The sequence below is a fragment of the Pan troglodytes genome, chromosome 19 (assembly GCF_028858775.2).
Source record: "Pan troglodytes isolate AG18354 chromosome 19, NHGRI_mPanTro3-v2.0_pri, whole genome shotgun sequence".
Lineage (NCBI taxonomy): Eukaryota > Metazoa > Chordata > Mammalia > Primates > Hominidae > Pan > Pan troglodytes.
In genome coordinates, this window is record NC_072417.2 from 52684819 (window position 1) to 52705512 (window position 20694).

Genomic DNA, 20694 nt, shown 5'->3' on the forward strand with positions numbered 1-20694 from the left:
GGCAGATCACCTGAGGTCAGGAGTTTGAGACCAACCTGACCAACATGGTGAAACCCTGTCTCTACTAAAAATATAAAAATTAGTCGGGCACAGTGGCGGGCACTTGTAATTCCAGCTACTCGGGAGGCTGAGGCAGGAGAATTGCTTGAACCTGGGAGGCAGAGGTTGCAGTGAGCCGAGACTGTGCCGTTGCCATTGCACTCCAGCCTGGGCGACAAGGGGAAGACTCCGTCTCAATAAATAAAAAATAAAAGTAACAAATAATAACAAAAATGGTTATTATTCAAGAATTCAAGATTCAAGTCCTTTATCAGTTTTGTGTTTTGCAGATATTTCCCTTCCAGTTGATGGCTTGTTTTTTCATTTTGTTGACAATGTCTTTTGAAGACCATAAGTTTTAAATTTTGACAATATCCCATTAATCAGGTGGGTTTTTTTGTTTTTTTATCTTAGTTATTTTATTGCTCATATTTTTGGTGTTGTAACTAAGAAATCTTTGCCTTACTCGAGGTCACAACAGTTTTCTCCTGTTTTCTTCTAGAGGTTTTCTAGTTTCAGGTTTCACCTTTAGGTCAATGAGCTATCTTTAATGTGGACCAGACACTGGGCCCACAGGTGTGGAACCACAGAGGAATGAGACAGAGCCCTTCACTCAGGGACCATCTGGGCAAGGGAGGTGGGGGTGGGAGTCACACAGGGAAACAGTCTTTGTCTGGTGTAAGGCCTGCTGATAAGCCTGGGTCCAGGGTGCTGTGGACACACTGTGGTGTGGAAGCAGGTCTGTGCCCAGACAAGGGGCTGTGAACTGAGGTTTACCAGACAGTAGAGGGTAAGTGAAAAGCAGGAGTTCAGGCTGGGAAGCCTGTTCTGGGCTTAGAGTGGCCTTGGGCAGGCCTGGAGGCTGGATGATAGAACTCAGCATCCCTGCAGCTGCTGGTCATTTGCTGTGCCTGGGGTCAAAGTGCAAGACAGCTGGCAGGAGTGGGCAGAAGGGAGCAGGGGCCTGAGCACTTGGTGTGCCTTATCCTCAAACAAAGAGGAGGTGGAGGTGGCTTCATGGCATGGCTCAGGCTATGCTCTTTGAGGGTCGGGGGTAACTGTCCCTCTTTATTTTGAAAGTCAGATGTGTCTGTGTCATAAAGGGCACATCCATAGGGGGCAGCGGAAGTGCTGTTACATAACCGTTTCTGTCCCTCACGCTGGAAACAGATCGCACAGCAGTTGCTGTACTTGCTGTTCCTTGTAGACTTACTCCTGTGCAAGGAACATGTAATGACAAGGTAATCCCAGGAGCAGCCTGCAAAATTATCCGTCGTATTTGTGGTTCCTGTGTATATTTAAAACACAATGCTAGAAGCGATTGATGCTGACGAAGGATAGGGCATATTTCAGGCACTGAATAAATTAACCCTGCAAAGCACAGCAGTTGCTTTCATTAGCCAGCTGGCACTGCAGGAATATTGCTAAAGCCTGTGGGTTAGAAAAGAAAATCTCAGGAATGCGAGAACAAAAAAGAAATCAGCCACATTCAGTGATTTAACTTAATCTGGCAACAATAAGGAAATCCAGAACTCACGGTGCTCTGAGCAATGGCGGGACTCCTGCTGCATGTGAGAGTGGATGGACGTTCCCTATTCAGTGGAGGGGATATCTACCACGACTCTGGGTACGCACGGCGGGATGCAGATGTGAGTTAGGGCCATGCAGTGATGATCCAGGTTTTGTTCCTGCATCCTCTGCAACTAGAGAAGCTCCAGCAAAGTTCTGTGTTCCCCTCTTTTCTTCCTGATGTCCCCAAGGAGTGAAGCAAATGAATAGGCCTAGCTAATGTGCCATCTCTCTCTCCCTTCTCTACCTGGCCAGGCACTTTCTGGGATGGCTGCTGCCATCATGTCCATGACACTGAAGGCCTCTGCTGCCTGCAGTCCCACTGCTGCTTCCGCCACCCTGGGCACCACTGCTGCCATATTGCCCTGTGGCTGTGAGGTGCCATAGTGCCAAGTCTTCAGCACGCCCCAGAAGCCATGATGAGTATGGTGGAGGCCTCAGAATTTCCTGGGGAAGTAGCTCTTTCCATGTTGCCTTGATGGCCCTGTTCCCACCTCCTGTCTCTCCCCCTAGGCCAAGTGTTATCCCAGGAGACCCTTCACTTCCACAGACAGACAGACAGACAGACTGCCAGGGACCCTCCTCAGCCAGCCTCTTCACATGCCGAGGCCACAGCACTCAGTGTGGTTGGGTCCAGTTGAGACCCTGCTGCTCATGACTTAAGACTTCTGTGCATTGAATTAAGCCACTAGGGGACTTATGAGATCACCCTCTGGCTTCTCTTGTTGGGTCCCATACAGCCAGTATGTGTCACCAGGGGCATGTGGCATGTGTAGCCTGCCTCTCCTGAGTTTGCAGAGCTGGGCTGGCTCCTCCTTGATTTTATCTTCCTCTGGTCAGAAGACCAGAGTGGCTGAAGTATAGTGAGCAGAGGGAGGGGCAGTGGACGTGGTGAGGGGCCAGATCTCTCCATCCATGGGTGGGGGCTCTCGTTATGGAGGGTCCCTTTTTTGCATCTGTGCTCAGCAGTGCTGGGGAAGAGGGTTTGTCCCCTTCCTCCCAGGTCCTCATCGTTCAAATTCACGGAAGCATGTTGGTGGAGCACACAGAGGTTTTGCTGGGTGGGTGGGGCAGCATGCCCTGCAGTTCTTGCATTGTTTCTAGAGGAAATAGAACAGAATGCAACAGAACTGGCCTGCCTGTTGCCTGGGAAGCTGTTCCCCTGACATCACAGGGCTGTGCCCATATCCCCGCTTGGCTTAGGGGCCCCTAAGTTAGGAACAAAGAAGCAGAAAAGGTTGGATAAAACATAAGGTACTCAGACTTGATACTTTAAATTATCAAGTTCCTAAGTCTATGGTTACCATCAGTTCATACTTTACAAAGCATTTACTAACATAAATTCATTTATTATGTTTCTGTGAAGATGCCTGGTTAAATCTGAAACCATAGAAATGTAAAGTGTTGTTTACTATTTCTGTGAAACTAGGGTGTAAACCAAAAGTTTTAAAAGCCATCCCTCAGGAATAAATTTAGGAATTATTTCTCAAGCATGACTGTGAGTTAACAATATTAAGTTTTATAACACTGATGCTTACACATCAGCATGAATGTTTTCAAGGTAGTAGTGCTGGAAGGCTCTATATTCATATCCATGGGGCTCTCATCCTGAAAGCAGTCTGGGGACTTTATTATTTTTTTTCAACCATTTAGAGATATTTATAAGTATTATGGGAGAAGGATTGTCATTGCCTTCCAGTTCTCTTTTGTGCTTGCCCGTTAATTCAGCACCTATTTAGTGAGTGGCTCCTGCCTGCTGGGACCTGTGTACCTTTGTAGAAGCTCCCTGGCTGGTGGGGCAGGGCCAGGGAGGCACCCATATGCATGTTTTCAGTGAAAGCCAGAATCTAAGTATTCATTAACTAATATTTGTTGAGCACCTATTATGTGCCAGGAACACAATGGTGAACAAGGGAGGTAAAGGCCCTGCTATCACGGACCTTCCCTAGTAGCACAGGAAGGCAGATAACCCATGACAGATAATCAATGGCAGATAATCGATGGCAGTGAGAGTCTTCATTTGGTGATAAAGGCTCTGAAGAAATAAACCAGGGGGTGTTTGGTGGGGTGGGAGAGCTACTCTAGAGAGTATAAGAAAGACGCCTCTTAGAGGAAGCACCTTGGAGCAGAGACTGACCTAGGAGAAAGGAGCCCACTGTGTGAGGAGCTGGGGAACATTCTGGACAGAGGGAACAGCAGGGGCAGAGCTCTTCCTTGGGAACTAGCTGCACATGCTCAGGGAGCTGGGAGCGGCCCACATGAAGCACAGTGAGCAGGGGAGAGTGATCAGAGCTAGGCGAGGAGGTGGTCAGGGCCAGGAAGCCTAGGAGCTTGGGGCTGGGACAAAGACCTTGGGCTTTCACTCCCAATGCAGTGAGAAGCCACTGGGGGGTTCTGTGTAGGGAGTGATGTGATCTGATTTTTGTGTACGTGTCTTAATTTTGAAACTTTAATTTTAGTGAAAAAAAGTCACATAACATGAAATTTACTATCTTAACCATTTTTAAGTGGACAGTTCATGATTTGTGTTTTGAAAAGACTCCTGTGGCTGCTGAATGGGCATTAAGTGGTAGGCAAGAAGGGGCAGGAGCAGAAGCCAAGAGCCAGTGAGGGGAGGCTGCAGCACCCGGGTGAGAGGCAGGGCTGGCCCAAGGGGTGGGCAGTGGTCACAGACCTAGGAGTTCCAGAAGAGAGACGATTTTCTGGAGGTTTAGAGCTGGGAGTATCAGAAAGGTTTTTGCAAGAAAGTCTTGATTGGCATAAGCCTAAAAGGAGGGGATAAAACATTCATACAGGGAGGCCCTCAGATTGGTGAATACCCCAAGATGAGAACCGCAAGTTTCATTGGAAGTGCAGAGAAGAGTCCTGTTTGGCTACGCTGCAGGGTAAGGGGTCAGCGTGGCTCAGCCGAGCTCAGGCAAGCTGTCATTTAATTTGGTGGATGCTATTGTCTGAATGTTGATGTACCCCCCAAAATTTATCTGTTGGAACCTAAAACCCCATGTGATAGGATTAAGAGGTGGGGCCTTTGGGAAGTAGGCCATGAGGGCTTCACCCTCATGAATGGGATTGTGCTTGTGCAAAACAGGCTTGAGGAGCTCCCTTGCCCCTTCTGCCATGTGAGGCGCAGCAAGAAGGCACCATCTGTGCGGCAGAGTGAGCCCTCACCAGACACTGAATCTGCTGGTGCCTTGCCTTGGACTTCCCAGCCTCCAAAACTGTAAGCAATGAGTTTGCCTTGTTTATAAATTACCCAGTCTACAGTTTTTTGTTGTAGGAACCCAAATGGACTCAGACGGTGTGTAAGGGGAGCAGTAGGCCAGGGTTAGGCACACAGCCTGAAGTGGCATTGCTGAGGGTCCCGTTGGGGGAGTTAGCAAACTCCTTGACATTCCCTTGTTGCTGAACTATAAAATGTGGATGACAGCAGCTACCTCACAGGGTAGTCAGAAACATGAAAGAAGACGAAGGAAAATGATGAACATGGTGCCAGTCTCTTAGTTGGTGTTGCTAAATGTTAGCTTAAAAATACAGTAAAATGGGCTGAGTGCAGTGGCTCATGCCAGTAATCCCAGCATTTTGGGAGGCTTGACGCGGGAGGATCACTTGAGCCCACAAGTTTGAGACCAGCCTAGGCAACAAGGTGAGATTTCACCTCTATAAAAAAAAAAAAAAAATTAGCCAGGCGTGGTGACACGTCTGTTGTCCCAGCTACTTGGGAGGCTGAGGCAGGAGGATCCCTTAAGCCCAGGGGGTCGAGGCTGTAGTGAATTGTGATCATGCCACAGCACTCCAGCTTGGGCAATGGAGTAAGACCCCATCTCTAAAAAAATAAATGAGTAAATAAGATAAAATGCAGGATTTTGAGCAGAAAATGACTGACCCCAGCTGAATTTTCAGAAATCTGTCTTGAATATGTGGAACGGATGAGCCCAGGAGGGCCTTAATGCCAATCTGTGCTGGAGAAAAAGGCAGGGCTCCTACAGGAAATGTTGCAGGCATCTGATCTGCTGGCCTGGACAGCTGTGAATTTGAGAAATGGGCGCCCTAGAGAGGAGTCCAAGATGACTGAGGTTTTGAGTCTGGAAGAGCAAGAGAAAGGCTGTGCCGATGACAGAAATCGGGAAGTCAGGGCTGAAGCTGGTTATTCAGGGTTTGTTCTGTGCCCCAGGCTGAGGCTGGCCGTACACAGGCAGATGCCAGGAGGCTGCCCCTGGGAAGGGCTTACCAACAAGGAGAGGCATACGTATGAGACCCTCTCAGACTAGGAGAAGATTTTCTGGAGCGGAGAGACTTGAGCACACTTTGGAAGGTGGTGTTGAAGTTAGCCGGGCCATGGGAGCTGGGCAGGTTTCCTGGGCCTCCTGTTTGCCACACCACATCTCTGTCTTCTTCCTCCAGCTCTGCACCAGCGCAGGCGACCGTAGACACTGTGCCTGTGTCCCATGCCTTCCCTGAGCCTGTGGGCAGCACTGGCTGTCAGGTTGGAGGGAGGGAGAGGATGCGTATGAGGTGTTTCCTAGCTCTGGGGTGCTGCACTTTCCGTTTTGCTTCTCCCTTTCATTACAAGCCCTGCCCACACCTTTGTAAACACTTCCTTTCTCAGCTCACCTCAGTTCCCCAGCTGGCGTCCCAGGCAGAGGCAGTTGCATGTGCAAAGGCCCGGAGCCAGGACTTGATAAATATGGCTCAAGATGCTGCAGCCTAGATAGATATGAAAGTCTCTGGTTCCCTCCTATACTGTAGTTTTTATTCTGTTTACTTTGCACTAGACCATTTTACACTATTCCAAAAAAAAAAAGGGCTCTTATTTTATTTCCATCTCCTTTTCCTACTGCCTTGGCTCATTCACTTTAATCCTTTGATGGAAGCCATGTTATAGGTAAGGGAATAACTACTTATTAGTGGTCATTTAGCTCTTTGGGATGCTGGTTGCTTGAGGCAGCTTTGGAGACAGAAGGACGTCACAGACCAGTGATTGTGAGCTCTTGGTCTCAATATAGCTGCCAGATTATAGCCTCTCTCTTGGGTCTGCATTTCATATTTGGGACTTGCCTCGGCCTCTGTTTCTTATTCCAGATTACACCCTATTCCTTATGGGTCTCCATATTATACCCTATTCCTTGTGGGTCTCCAGATTACACCCTATTCTTTATGGGTCTCCACCTTCTGGCAGGAGTCCATAGTTTCTTACTCCACTATCAAAGTTTGTTTTCAGGTTTGAGGTGGTGTGGTTAGCGGTGTACAAATGTTCTTTTCCATTTAGTTTTTGTTTTTATCACTTCTTTTTTTCCAGTGACTTCTGCTGATGGGATCAATGAATTTTAGTTTGGAATTTTTCTTCTGATGCTGTATGGAAATCTGTTCTTTTCCTTATTTACTGGGAAGGAATCTGAGGCTATTGGGATGATTTTTCATCTCAAGACTGTGGGAAACAATCAGCTTTGAAGCATTTCCTGTGGCCATTTGCTGAAGTCTGGGATTCCGTCAGCTGCGCCCCAACCAGATTTTCAGTGTTAATGTTTCCATGTTAGGTGGTGAGGCTAACCAGATATGTCATGTGCCGGCTGGTCTAGGAGCCAGTGTCCCAGGGCTCTCATTCTTCCTCTGGACGTCTCTCCACCGTGGCACTGCTGACATTGTAGGCCAGATGCTTCCTTGTTGTAGGGCTCCCCTTTGGGTTACCGATGTCTAGCAGCATCTCTGGGCTCTGTCCAGTAGCACCCCAAGTTGTGACACCGTAAATGCCTCTGCACATTGCCATGTGCCCATTGGGCTTAGAACTACTACTGTAGAAGAGGTCAGGAGCAAATTCGACCCATGTTCCAAAAAGCTCCAGCTCAGTATTTTCAACGTGTGGTTCACTTACGTTCTATTTCCTGCTGAGTCCCCTGGCAATTGAGCTATGTGCACATTCTTATTTTGTTGGTTCTCAGACTTGAATGGTTTGGCCTCTTCCGCTTCCCAGTGCTTATTGTGCTTGTAGCCGAGCCCTGAATGCCCTCTCCCACTCCCGGAGACTCGTCATTATTTTCTGATTGTCCAGAATGGTTTCCCAGTTGCCTTTCTATTTCTTGCCTTAAAAGGATAATGAAGCTGAGGCCCGAGATAACCTCTCCAACGCAGGCTCCGAAGGCAGCAATTTAGTGGCGGAACAGCGTGTTTTCAGGGAGCAGGAGACATGTGTGGACTCTGACTTTAACTGTTGCCCAGCGCCTAATTGTATTCCTTAAATAGGGGTTCCCTCTCTCCTCCTTTTCTCCCTCCCTCCTTTCTCTTCTACTTTACACTGTGAAATTTAAGAGTTGCAGTTTAAGTCCTACACTATTCTGGAGAGGAGAGAAACTTGGTAAGAAAATAAAATGTTTGACAAATTTAAAGAAAACACCCCTGGAACGACATCCCCCACCCCACCATGGGTGTGGGGTCCTAGATTTAACTGTAATTCCTTGATCGATGTGATCCTTTGTGGTGTTCATGAGGATTTTAGGAAATCATGAGATTAATAATAGAAACCTTCTTTTCACTGTCTTGTACTTGGCTGGAGCCTGTTTATTTTGTATGGCTAATTCATATCCATAAGAAAACGATTACTCAGCTAGCATTCCCACCTGTGTTTATCTTTCAGCAGCCAGGATTTGTTAAGCCCTGGGCAATTTTAATTGCTGTGAAGTGTCTTCCCTGCAGGTGTGTTTCCCTCGCTTCCTTCCTCTCTTTCACATTTCCGAGTGAAAATAGTCTTCTCTGTGTAGAAGAGTGTGTTCCTTGGATCTGATATGTCTGTCTGCCTCCTGCCCTGAACACACATTTAATTGACCCATCACTGTGTGCTGCTGAGTCAGAAGGCAGAGCAGCGCTCCGTTGAACACCATCAGCAGTTTTTGTCGAGAGGGCAGCTCATAGTTGTCAACAGCCTTCTGTGTGCCTGGCACCTGATGGACTTGTTCTCCTTTCATCTTTACAGTTTTATGAAGTTGGCACTGATAACTCCATCTTATTGGGTGAAGATGTAGAGAATCATGTTCAGAAAGCATGGCTGAGTTCACAATGTCAACAGTGGAGCTGAATTTGGACCAGGTGCATTTGATCTATAGCCTTGGTGCTCTCCAGGGAGCAAAGATTATTCAGAGAGGCCATCCGTCCCTGGTGTTTAGGTGTGTAGGTTTTGGAACCAATTTAAACTGGATCTGAATCTTGGCTCCAAGATAAACTCTAAGATTTGGGCAAGTTGCTTAACCTCCCTTGGGGAAATGAAGTTTCCCCACCTGTGAAATGGATATGTCTTAGTCTGTTCAGGCTGCTATAAGAGAAATACCATAAACTGGGTGACTTACAAGCAACAGAAATTTATTGCTCACAGTTCTGGAGGCTGCATAGTCTAAGATCAAGGTGCCACTAGATTTGGTGTCTGGCAAGGGCCTGCTGTCTGGTTCATAGATGGAGTCCTCTTGCAGTGCCCTCACTTGGTGGAAGGGGCAAACAAGCTCCCTCAGGCACTAATTACATTGATGAGGGCTCTGCCTCCCAGATGCCCTACCTCCTAATACCACAATGGGGGTTAGGTTCCAACATGTACATTCTGGGAGAACATTCAGATCATAGCAGGAGGTGACCCTTACCTCGTAGGGTTACTGAGCTATTTACATAGAGCATTTAGCAGTGCTTTGCCAGGCTCAGAATGAAATAGGATAGCTGCTCTCAGCTCATGACAGCATTTATGTAAATGAACTGGCTTCAGAGAGCCAGGCTGAGGGGCTGGGATGACGGGAGGGATGTAGAAGTGGTGGGAAGTGGATTGGGAGGAAACCTGAAGAAACTTGGAGTGGGCCTAGGGGTGCACCTGCTCCCCTTCTAGTAGGAGTCCTTCCTGCAAGTGGACAGAGGGCACCATATTGTGGGTTTTTTGTTTTTTTTTTTTTTTTGGAAATGGAGTCTCCCTCTGTCACCCAGGCTGGAGTGTAGTAGCTCAATCTTGGTTCACTACAACCTCTGCCTCCCGGGTTCAAGTGATTTTCATGCCTCATCTCCCCAAGTAGCTGGGGCTACAGGTGTGTGTCACCACGTCCGGCTAATTTTTTGTATTTTTAGTGAGACAGGGTCTCACCATGTTGCCCAGGCTGGTCTCGAACTCCTGAGCACAGGCAATCCATCCACCTTGGCCTCCTAAAGTGCTGGGATTACAGGTGTGAGCCACTCCCAGCCTATATTGTATATTTTAAATTTGAGAAGAAGATGGGATTTGAGGAGCAGTGTATGGCTGATGGGTGGGTACAAAATGGAAGGCCTCGCCCAGGAAAACAATGATGGGAATGAAGCCGAAGATGCTCAGGAAAGGGAGTGTGGGCAGCAGGAGGGGGATGGATGAGGAGCATTTTCTGGGTGCAGTCATGTGGGAGTAGTTGGGTTGAATTCAGAGGGTCCAAGAGAATAGGGAAAGGCCTGATGCAACAAACATGGGCCTGGACAGTGCTGCCTCAGAGCGGGCCACCTGCCAACCCTGGAAAGGAGGCTGCGTGTTCGTCAGGGGCACCATCCACGGGATCGACGCATTTGTTGCCAGAGATTAAGAGAGAAGTTTAGATCTTTGAATTTTGACTGAGGTGGCTTTTCCTTCTTTTCTTTAACCAAGGACTTAGACTCCTGAAATGTTGGGGAAAAGGTTGACAGGGAAAACATCCACCCTCTTCCTGCTGTTTTTCATCTCTATATTTTTCTCTTTTGTGGTGGTGTGGTGGTGGGCAATAAATAAAAGGCATTTCATTTCAGGGGCAACCTGGGCAGATTTTGGAAAATGTAGACAGATTGCAAAATCATCCTATGTTTTCATAAAGTAAGCCCTGTAATATCCAGTCCTTTATTTATTTTTTTTATTTAGAGAGAGGGTTTCACTCTTTCACTGTCCCAAGTAGCTGGGACTACAGGTGTGCACCACCATGCCTGGCTAATTTTTGTATTTTTTGTAGAGACAGAGTCTTGCTATGTTGCCCAGGCTGGTCTCAAACTCCTAGACTCAAGTGATCCTCCCACTTTGGCCTCCCAAAATATTGGAATTACAGGCATGAGCCACTGTGCCTGGCCTGTAATAGTCATTTCTAAGTAATTCTAATCATAACATAAAAGGGTGTCTTGATTAAACACTTTATTAAGTCATCTCCATGAGTCAGTCAGACTGACAGGTTGCTGGTTGATTCTGCAGTAATTGGTAAAATTCATCAGTAATTCTCTTCAAGAGTCACTCCGGCTCTGTTCATTCATTTTATATTGGGAGGAGGTCCTCATGAAATTAGTTACTGTGTAGGTCTCAACCTATGCATTCTTTCATTGTTGCTGTGGAAACAAGCAATAAAAATCGTGGGTTGAAGAAGAAAAATAATCGGTGCTGAACATCTGTAAAATACATGATAATTAAGTTGCTTTCTGTAATCCAGAATTTTTAAAAAATCATCATACTTGGAACAAAGCTGAGACTCATAAGGTTCTGAACTAATTATGTAACTGAATCATTAATAGTTTTCCTTGGAAACACTATGGAAAACAAATTACGCCGCCTTTAAAGGAGTGTTTCCACTGGTAGCAGCATTCACAGAGCCGCTGCCATCAGCTCTGCAGCGTGAGCTCAGTCAGGTGCATGCCTGGACACACGCCACCAGCTGGTCACTGTTTCAATAGGGTCGGGAACTAGATGGTCGGGAACTAGAGAGACATTGTCAGGAGAAGCGAGGTCGCAGACTGAGCAGGATGCTGCCTGTGGTTCTTCTCGTGGCTGGCTAATGGGCTGTGAGGGGAGAGGCAGCCAGGGACGCTAGCACTGGGCGCCATCCCCCGGGGGCAGTTAGTGAGACCCACCCTGCCCCCACCCTGTGCACTGTGAGAGTGGCAGTTAGAATTGGTTGTCACTTGTGGGTGTTTTCTAAAGCGCATTTCTGATGTTCTTTGAAAGGACAGAACATCATGGGTTTGGTGCCCTGTGTCACACCCTGAGTCCATGGGGACAGGCGGAGTCAGGGTTGGGGCTGGAAGAGAACCGAGAGGGCATTTAATCCAGTCCTGTTATGTTATTGACAGAAGAAACAGAGGCTCTGAGAGGGTGAGGGATGGACCAGGCCGCTCCTCGCTCGGGAATCACAGTGCCGGTCCCTGCTGGCCAGTCTCGGGCTGCCTTCCACATCTCTGTGTGGATTTTCCCCTGATGTCTTCAGCTGTATCTTGCTGGTTTGAACAATTTTCCTTTCATAAAATATTGTAGTTAGGGCAGTCACTCTGCCCAACAGTGTTGGGTCTGACCAATTAAAATATGCTTCATTAATTTTTTATGATACCCATTTTTATCCAAAAGAAGAAAAAAGTCATTTTGTGCTTCTGTGAATTCCTTCAAGTAATTCATTTATGTTTATTTTAAAAATAAGTATATTGTTCCTTTGTCAACCCTAAAGCCACAAAGCTTATGGGCATTTTATTGGTTGACTCTGGCTGACCTGTTTTATCTGGGTGTGAGATACAGATACATAGTGTATGGGTATTTGGTGGAATGCTGTGTCAGGTCATTCTGCTGAAAAATGATGTCAGGACATCAGTAATGTGGATATGTTTCAGTAGTTTGGTAAAAGCTGTTATGGAGTTGTAAAAATTAGCCTAGTATAAAGCCTATAAACCCATCTTAGGAATATTGTATTTCCAGCCAAATCATAGGTGCTCCTACCCTGTAATAGTTCATGGTGACGTGGTATGTGGGGTAAAGTGTGATGATGTCATGCAGCAGGTTCAAGTGATGGAGACATGTTTTTCTTTTCTGCTCTTTTGCAGGACAGACCCACAAAGTCAAGCATGCGGAGTGCAGCCAAGCCCTGGAATCCAGCCATCAGAGCAGGGGGCCACGGCCCAGACCGGGTGCGGCCTCTGCCTGCAGCCTCTTCCGGCATGAAGAGTTCTAAGTCTTCAACTTCCTTGGCTTTTGAGTCCCGACTCAGCAGGGTATGGATCAAAATGCACAGGGTCAGGCAGAGCGCCTGGATACCCTGGGTTGGGAGGATTGAAGAGGGCAGTAAGCAAACCAGTGGCCTCTCGGGGCAGGGAAGGAGACTCCCAAGGAGGGGTCGCAGGAGGACCAGCATGCCTGGACATGAAGGAATAGAGCTAGCGGGTGGGAGTGGGGGCCCTCTGGGGTCCAGAAAGGAGGTCTGCAAAGTGTTTAACACAGTAATTAAGGTCCTCTGCCCTGGGTTGCATGGACATCCCGGCAGTTTTGCCCCAAGCACCGCCCTGGATAGGGGTCGAGGTCATGCACGATCTTTGCAGCCCCCCACAATCCAGTTGTAGTTCTTCAAGCCCCTCTTACTGGACCCCACAGCAGCATGGACGCTGTTGATTACGCCCTTCATCAGGGAGTGCGTTCTCCTCTGGTTTTCTCCTCCCCCCATCCCTTTGGTCTCTAAGGTTGGGTGGGCCCATGCCACATTCCTAGACTCATCTCTTTTCTAGCTGCATTCATTTCTTTACATGAGAGGCTCTCACCGTGCAATGCTTAGTGCCTCCTTAGCTGCCCTGAGATGAATTCATAGACAGTAGCACCTACCTCATGCAATACTTTAGAAAAATCAATATGATCTTCTATATTAGCATGCATTTCCATCTGCACAGCTGTGCTAAAGGCCTTGAGATGCTCCTTAAAGCACCATGGGCGTGACAGCTACAGTGCAGTTGGATTTGAGATGCAGACTGATTTGAGTTGTGTTGATGACTCAACTACGGTGAAGGCTGCTGCAGAAGGAGTGACGGGATTGTTTTGAAATAGCAGACACTCTTGGTGAAGTTCTGAACCAAGCATGGTGCCGGCTCCCTTTGTTTTAGTATTTTTGGACTTAGAGCAGACACTCTTGGTGAAGACACTCTTAGAGCTAGGCAAGGGGCACATTGTTTTTATGAGTCAAATGGAGGGAGGCTCTAGGCTCAGATAATAATAAAAGGTGTTCCACCTGTGTCAGTGCCTGCGGAATATGTGGAAAGTGTGTGGGTCGTGGAGCAGTTCTTTGTGTAAGATTGTCATGAGCATTTTAGGACATCTGAATTTCCTGTCCTCCTACCCGTTAAATATTAGTAACACATCCAGTCATGGTGACAACCAAAAATGTGCCCTCAGATTTTCAACACATCCCCTGAGGGACAGCCCTGTCCCCATCGAGAACTATTGTTCTAGGTGACGGGTCCATTCTCATGGCTTTTAACACTCTAAGTGGATAACGTCCAAATTTGCATCTCCAGCTGGGACCCCTCTAACTGCCTTTGTGACATCACCCTTGGATGTCCAAAAGTGTATCATGTCCAAAACTGAATCTCAATGCCTTCCTCTCCATCTCTCTCACCACCCCCTAACCTGCTCCCCCAAATCTTCCCATTTGTGTAAATAGCAACTCCATCTTTTTGGTTGCTCAGGCCACAGCCAGTGGCATCACCCTTAAACCCTCCTTTTCTCATGTCTCACAGTCCCATCAGTGAAATGCCGTCACTTCTACCTTAAAAATATGTGTCAACTCCAACCAATTCCCACTGCCTCCCTTGTGACCAGTTGGGTCATGCCCCCACCCTTCTGTGCCCTAGGAAGGGTCCTTGGAACACCTGAGTCATGTCACTTCTCTGCGTCAACCCTCTAGTGGCTTTCCCCATTCACTCAGAGTGAAAAGCAGAGTCCTTGACATGGCCAGCGATGCCCTCAGGGCCCAACCCTGTCCCCTGCCTCTCAGGTGTGGTCTCGCTCCTCTGTGCCCTGGCTCCTGGAGCTCCAGCCACACGTTCTGCTGGTGTTTGGTGACAGCTGTCCCTCGGATTGCCAGGTGCACTCCTGCGGCAGTGTGTTTGTGTTTGCTGCTCCCTCTGCCTGGAAAGCACCTGGTGCCTCTATAGGAAGTGCCCTTGACCTCCATCCTCCTCCTCCTGCTGCCTTGTTTTCCTTCTCTGCTCTTGATGCCATTGCACACACCTGCTTGTTTACGGTCTGTCTTCTCATGGCTGGAAAGTAAGCCCCGTGCAGGCAGGGACTGTATGCTTCTTTTTTGTCCTCAGCTCTGTCCCTAGTGCTTAGAAGAGCACCTGCTACCTGGTAGGCACTCAGTATTTATTGAATGATGAGCACACCTGTTTTCTGGCGGTCTGATGGAACCAAGAGGAGCTTGGGGGCGTGGGGCTGGCCTGAGTTGGAATCCTGGCTCTGCCACTTCCCCACTGTGAAGCTGCAGGCAAGCTGTGTAGCTGCCCTGAGCTTGTGCTTCCTTGTCTTTCAGATGAAGGTAACACCTTCTTTGTCATAAGGAGTAAATGTGGGTAAAGCATCCTATGTGTAATTTTGTTTATTATTCTATTATCCTGGATTCAAACATCATTTCCATTATTTTTGTTTTTATTATTTTCAACCCAACAGCATACTTTAAACTTAGATTTTTATGTTTATTATTATTTTTTCTATATCCAATAAGCAACATATAAACTTAGATTTTTAAATGAATACATACATTCCACAATAACAGACCATTAGAGCTGCTGGAATATGGAAATATTTTTAAAAGCAGTGTTTAAAATAAGGCCTCGGCCGGGCAGGGTGGCTTATGCCACTTTGGGAGGCTGAGGTGGATGGATCACCTGAGGTCAGGAGTTCAAGACCAGCCTGACCAACATGGTGAAATCCTGTCTTTACCAAAAAAAAAAAAAAAAAAAAAAAATTAGCCTTAGCCGGGCGTGGTGGCATAGTCCTGCAGTCCCAGCTACTTGGGAGGCTGAGACAGGAGAATTGCTTGAACCTGGGAGGCGGAGGTTGCAGTCAGCCAAGATTGCACCACTGCACTCCAGCCTGGGTGACAGAGTGACACTCTATCTCAAAAAAAAAAAATAATACATATATATATATATATATAAAATAAGGCCGGAAGAAGCATAGGAATGTTTCTAAAGGACAATGAATGAGATGCTGGACACTTCTCCCATTGATAGGTTCATGTTTTGGAAACTTGTTCCAAAGAGAAAATGTCAGGGAAAAGCAAATACAGTCATTCTTTGGTATCCTTGGGGGATTGGTTCCAGGACCCACTGTGGATACCAAAATCCATGGATGCTCAAGTCCCTGATATAAAGGGTGTTTGCATATAACCTACACACATCCTCCCATATACTTTAAGTGATCTCTAGATTACTTATGATACCTCATGCAATGTAACTGCCGCATACATAGTTGTTATACTGTATCATTTTAAATTTTTCTATTGTTGTATTGTTAATTTTTAAAATTAATGTTTTGAATAACTTTTTCTGCACTTGGTACCATGCGCATATTAGGGGCCTTCTGCTCTCCTTCCCGATTCCTGTCCTCTCCAGGCCTGATTCTGTGCAGGAAAATGATAGGGCTTGAGGGAAGGAGCAGCAGAAAGAAATGTAGCCCGCCTGACCTTTCCAGCCCTGGTTCTGTTCCTCTGATTTGACCTTAATCTTTCCACCTATGGTATGGGAAGAAGAAAAATACTAAAAAGGAAGTCAGAGAGCAGAAGAGAAAAAGAGGAAATGGTGGTGGACAAAAAAGCAAGTAATTTTCCCTCCCAATATTTTACTGTGACAATTTGTAAGCACACGGGGAGGTTCTACAGTAGTACAGGGGATCCCACAGCAGACACCATAGACCACCACCTAGGTCCTACAGTTAGCATCTCACTATATTTGCTTTATAGTAAATGGATAGATAGGGTTTCACTGGTCAAAACAGGAACACTGAGACAAATCCACCGAAAGTAGAACTGAATACCTGACTTTCTTTTTTTAAATTTTAATTCGAATTATTATTTTTTTTAAATTTTACTTTAAGTTCTGGGATACATGTGCAGAACATGCAGGTTTGTTACATAGGTATAAATGTGCCATGGTGGTTTGCTGTGCCTATCAACCAGTCATCTAGATTTTAAGCCCCGCATGCATTAGGTATTTGTCCTAATGTTCTCCCTCCCCTTGCCCCCTACCCACCAACAGACCCGGGTGTGTGATGTTCCCCTCCCTGTGTCCATGTGTTCTCATTGTTCAACTCCCACTTATGAGTGAGAACATGCAGTGTCTGGTTTTCTGTTCCTGTGTTAGTTTGCTGAGAATGATGGCTTCCAGCTTCATCCATGTCCCTGCAAAGGACATGAACTCATTCTTTTTTATGGCTGCATAGTATTCCATGGTGTATATGTGACGCATTTTCTTTATCCAGTCTATCATTGATGGATGTTTAGGTTGGTTCCAAGTTTTTGCTATTGAAAATAGTGCTGCAATAAACATACATGTGCATGTGTCTTTTTAGTGGAATGATTTATATTCCGTTGGGTATATTATACCCAATAATGAGATTGCTGGGTCAAATGGTATTTCTGGTTCTAGTTCCTTGAGGAATCACCACACTGTCTTCCACAATGGTTGAACTAATTTACACTCCCACCAACAGTGTAAAAGCATTCCTATTTCTCCACAGCCTCACCAGCATCTGTTGTTTCCTGACTTTTTAATGATCACCATTCTAACTGGCGTGAGATGGTATCTCATTATGGTTTTGATTTGCATTTCTCTAATGACCAGTGATGATGAGCTTTTTTTCATGTTTGTTGGCTGCATAAATGTCTTCTTTTGAGAAGTGTCTAAATACCTGACTTTCAACATTGGCCTGAACTGAAGGAGCAGTGAAAGAAAGCAGGGTGCAGAGGCTGGGGACGTGGACACCCAGGGAGGGTGCATACACTCCTGTAAATCCTCCTTGTGGTATCTGAGCACAGCCCAGAAAGAAGAGAACCTGCAGTGCCATTTGCGAGGCCCAGGTCTATTAATTGGGGTCCTCTTGGTTGCAAATGATGAAACATTGGCTTAAGCTTGCTTCAGCAGAAAAGGAATGTACTGAGCAGATCCTAAGGCTCCCATGTCACTATGAGCGGGACAAAGGTGCATTTTAACAAACCCTTCCTGTGACTCTGATGTCTGCTCAAGTTTGAGAAGCAGTGTCCAACCATAACATGTTATCCACCAGTAATGACCAGATTATGTTATGTCTGATGATTTTAGGGCTGTGAATTCTTTTCTACATCTTTGTGGAATTGAGAGGAATTTCTTAGTTACTTTAATCTGTGAGGCATTTGAACTTTTTCCTTTTATATACTTTCTTATACAGGTGGTTGGCAGCTTAAATATCAGTGAAGCTGTTAGTGAAGATACTTACTAAATAGCAAAGCAGCACCGAAGTGCACACCTTCATAGGATCTTCTGGAGCAAGCCAGAAATCTCAAGTGGTGCTGTGGCCAGGAAACAAAGCAAAAAATGCAGTGGTGAATAGAGAAGGAGCAAGAATTAGTAACTGAGACTGGTAGCTTTCCCTTTGATGTTGTATCCAAAAAGCAGTGACAAAGTAAGAGTAGCTACCTTCAGCTGTTTGTTTTGAAGGACACGTGGGATCAGTTTTTTGTCTTTATGTCCTACCCCCAGGAAACCTTTTAAGCTACCAGTCTTTTTCAAATGGAATTCCTTGTGGAAGGTGCAGGGGAAATGAAGTGCTCCCCTTGAAAGCTTTGCTGCTACCCAAACTCCATGCCCTATGGGAGGGAGGTGGCACAGCACTGGCCTGCAGCACATCATACTTATCCTGTTGCCTGGGAAGGACAGGACCACATCTACCCACAGTGCAGCATAAAATCCCCTAGTCCAAGAGGAGACAGAGTCAGCTGAGTGTGGCTGGCTCACAAAATGGAACACAATAGCTGATGTGTGTTATTTATCTCTAGCTGTGCCTGGTGCATCACAGGCAGGCACACTATGCATTTTTACTGAATATTGTTCTTGGATGGATTTACCGAAGAAGAGCTTGAGGTTCAGAGAGGTTGATGACTTGCTTGATGTTCTATTGTACTCTCTGGAATCCCCTTTGCATTGCGTTCATTTTTCCTAAAAACACTCCCCTCCTCCCTCCTCGCCTTAATTTGAATTTAGTTTTTACAGGATAACAATAGTAAAAACAATAATGATGGTTTTCATTTGTTATCGTTATAGTTGGTGTCTGTTCAATGCATACTGTGTCAGACACTGTTATCCTAAGCACACTGCATGGCTAACTTGTTTAATCCTCAGAGCAACACTCTGAAGTGGGTACCATGATTATACTTACTTTTTAGGTGAAGAAACCAAAGCACAGAGAGGACGTGATTTGCCCAAGGTCACACAGCTAAGCACTGGCAGAGCCAGGATTCAGACCCAGGTGGTCTGTATTTTCAGCCCTTGGCCACTAAACTGTGCTGCCACGTGACATAGCTTTTGTCCCAACCTCTGTGACGTGGGATGGGGGCCTCCTGGCTCCTGTTGGTCTTCAGCCTGGTGTTGCTGTGGAAAACACCCACCCCTCCAGAATGCCTCCCTGCCCTCTCTGCCTGAGAAAAACCGAATCATGGCCTCTTCTGTGAGGTCTTGGGACTCCCCCAGCCCCTCCTGGGCTTTCTCCACATTCGTTTCTCTGCAGCTTAGTGCTGTCCTCAGTGTGTTCTGTGTGGTTATATGGGAACCTCCTCTTTAGGTGGTTAACTCTGATCGGCAGGGCCTCCTGATTCGCTTTGACATTCATGCCATATGCACAGCATACAGATCTTCTAAGTGGACGTAGGCTAAAGATGTACGTCCAGCCTCTAGTGGGTTTTTGGTAAAGCTTAGCTGAATTACAGTGTTCAGAATGGGAGGGACAGGAATGGAGAAGCCACAAGCCCGACAGAAGCAGCCCTGGCAAAGTGACAAGAAGGGAGGGAGGGGTTTGGAGCTGTTTCTCCTGCCGATCTTCCCTTCCCTCTCCCACATACATGTGGAGGGCTGCTGCAGTCTCCCTAGGAGCATGGCATCCCAGGAGGAGTGCCCCCCTCTCTCCCCAGGACATCCGCATCCCCCGTCCACTTCCTCCTGGCACTGAAATCTGGACTTTATCTCACTGTAGGATTCACTGAAAGGCTGTTGGATGGCTGGAATCCCCTTCAGCCTTTACAGCTAACATACTAGGTGGCCCCATATTCTAAGGGCTCTTTTACTGTGGGTGAGCTGGCTGGAGGAGAAGGGGAGAGGAGAAGGGGGACGAGAAAGGGAGCCCCACCCTCTGCTCAGGACCCATTGTTCACATTCTTTTCCATGTGAAATGTTGCCGCAGCCAGGCCCTAGGCTATGAGTGGTGGCATTTCCATGTTTGTGGAATGAATATAAAGTCTGTTTTAGGATCAGTGGTCAAAAATCAGCATGTTTGAAGTGGAGGTTACAATCAGTTGGTTAGTACGATATTTGACATTTACCCCGGGCCCTTAATGGTGCAGTTTTTCTGATGTAAGGAGGGTGAAAAAGCAGCCACTACGTGTACTAAACAGAAGGCGTGATGAGTACAGTCAGTGCAGGATCATGAAGGCATCAGCACATTCCTTCTTCAACTAATCAGCCCAGACAGTGTGGGGTATTTTTGTATTCTCTGCTATTTGTGCTCTGAGTACATGTGCACAAAATGCAGTGACACTGATCAATAAATTCTTTAAGCCTAATAAGCATATGCAGTCTCATAGCAATGAGGACATAAACAGGGAGAAGGATCTTAGGTGATTCAAATTCTTCTCTTTTGTGGCCAGGCACGGTGGCTCATGCCTGTAATCCTGCCACTTTGGGAGGCCGAGGCAGGTGGATCACCTGAGGTCAGGAGTTTGAGACCAGCCTGGCCAACATGGTGAAATCCCATCTCTACTAAAAATACAAAAATTAGCTGGGTGTGGGGGCACGTGCCTGTAATCCCAGCTTCTTGGGAGGCTGAGACAGGAGAATCGTTGAAATCTGGGAGGCGGAGGTTGCAGTGAGCCTAGATTGCGCCACTGCACTCCAGCTTGGGTGAAAGAGTGAGACTGTCTCAAAAAAAAAAAAAAAGAAAAAGAAAAAAAAATTCTCTTTTGGAGGTGAGGAGACTGAGCCACCAGATCCAAACTTTCCCAGGGCTCCATGGCTCACAGGTTGCCCGATTCCTAATACAGCATGGCACTTCATGCCCTCCTTCCAAAGGAGGATTTAGATTTTGTTTGTAAATCTAAA

General features: G+C 46.7%; 1 protein-coding gene across 26 annotated transcripts in view; it reads left to right on the top strand.

Annotated features, from left to right (window-relative positions):
* The window catches only part of SPECC1 (sperm antigen with calponin homology and coiled-coil domains 1), a 310582-nt gene that overhangs the window by 74810 nt on the left and 215078 nt on the right, over positions 1-20694 (top strand). For 20 of the 26 annotated variants that reach the window (XR_010152990.1, XM_063798933.1, XM_016930818.3 and 17 more), the window contains one exon: positions 12412-12579. Coding sequence is in view for 25 of the 26 variants with exons in the window: in XM_054670412.2 (XP_054526387.1) it covers positions 12412-12579 (168 nt within the window). In the remaining variant the exon portion in view is untranslated. Of the gene's footprint in view, positions 1-11380; positions 11821-12411; positions 12580-20694 lie in introns of those variants that run through there. The other 6 variants (XM_063798927.1, XM_063798934.1, XM_054670416.2 and 3 more) reach the window with 5 other exon arrangements.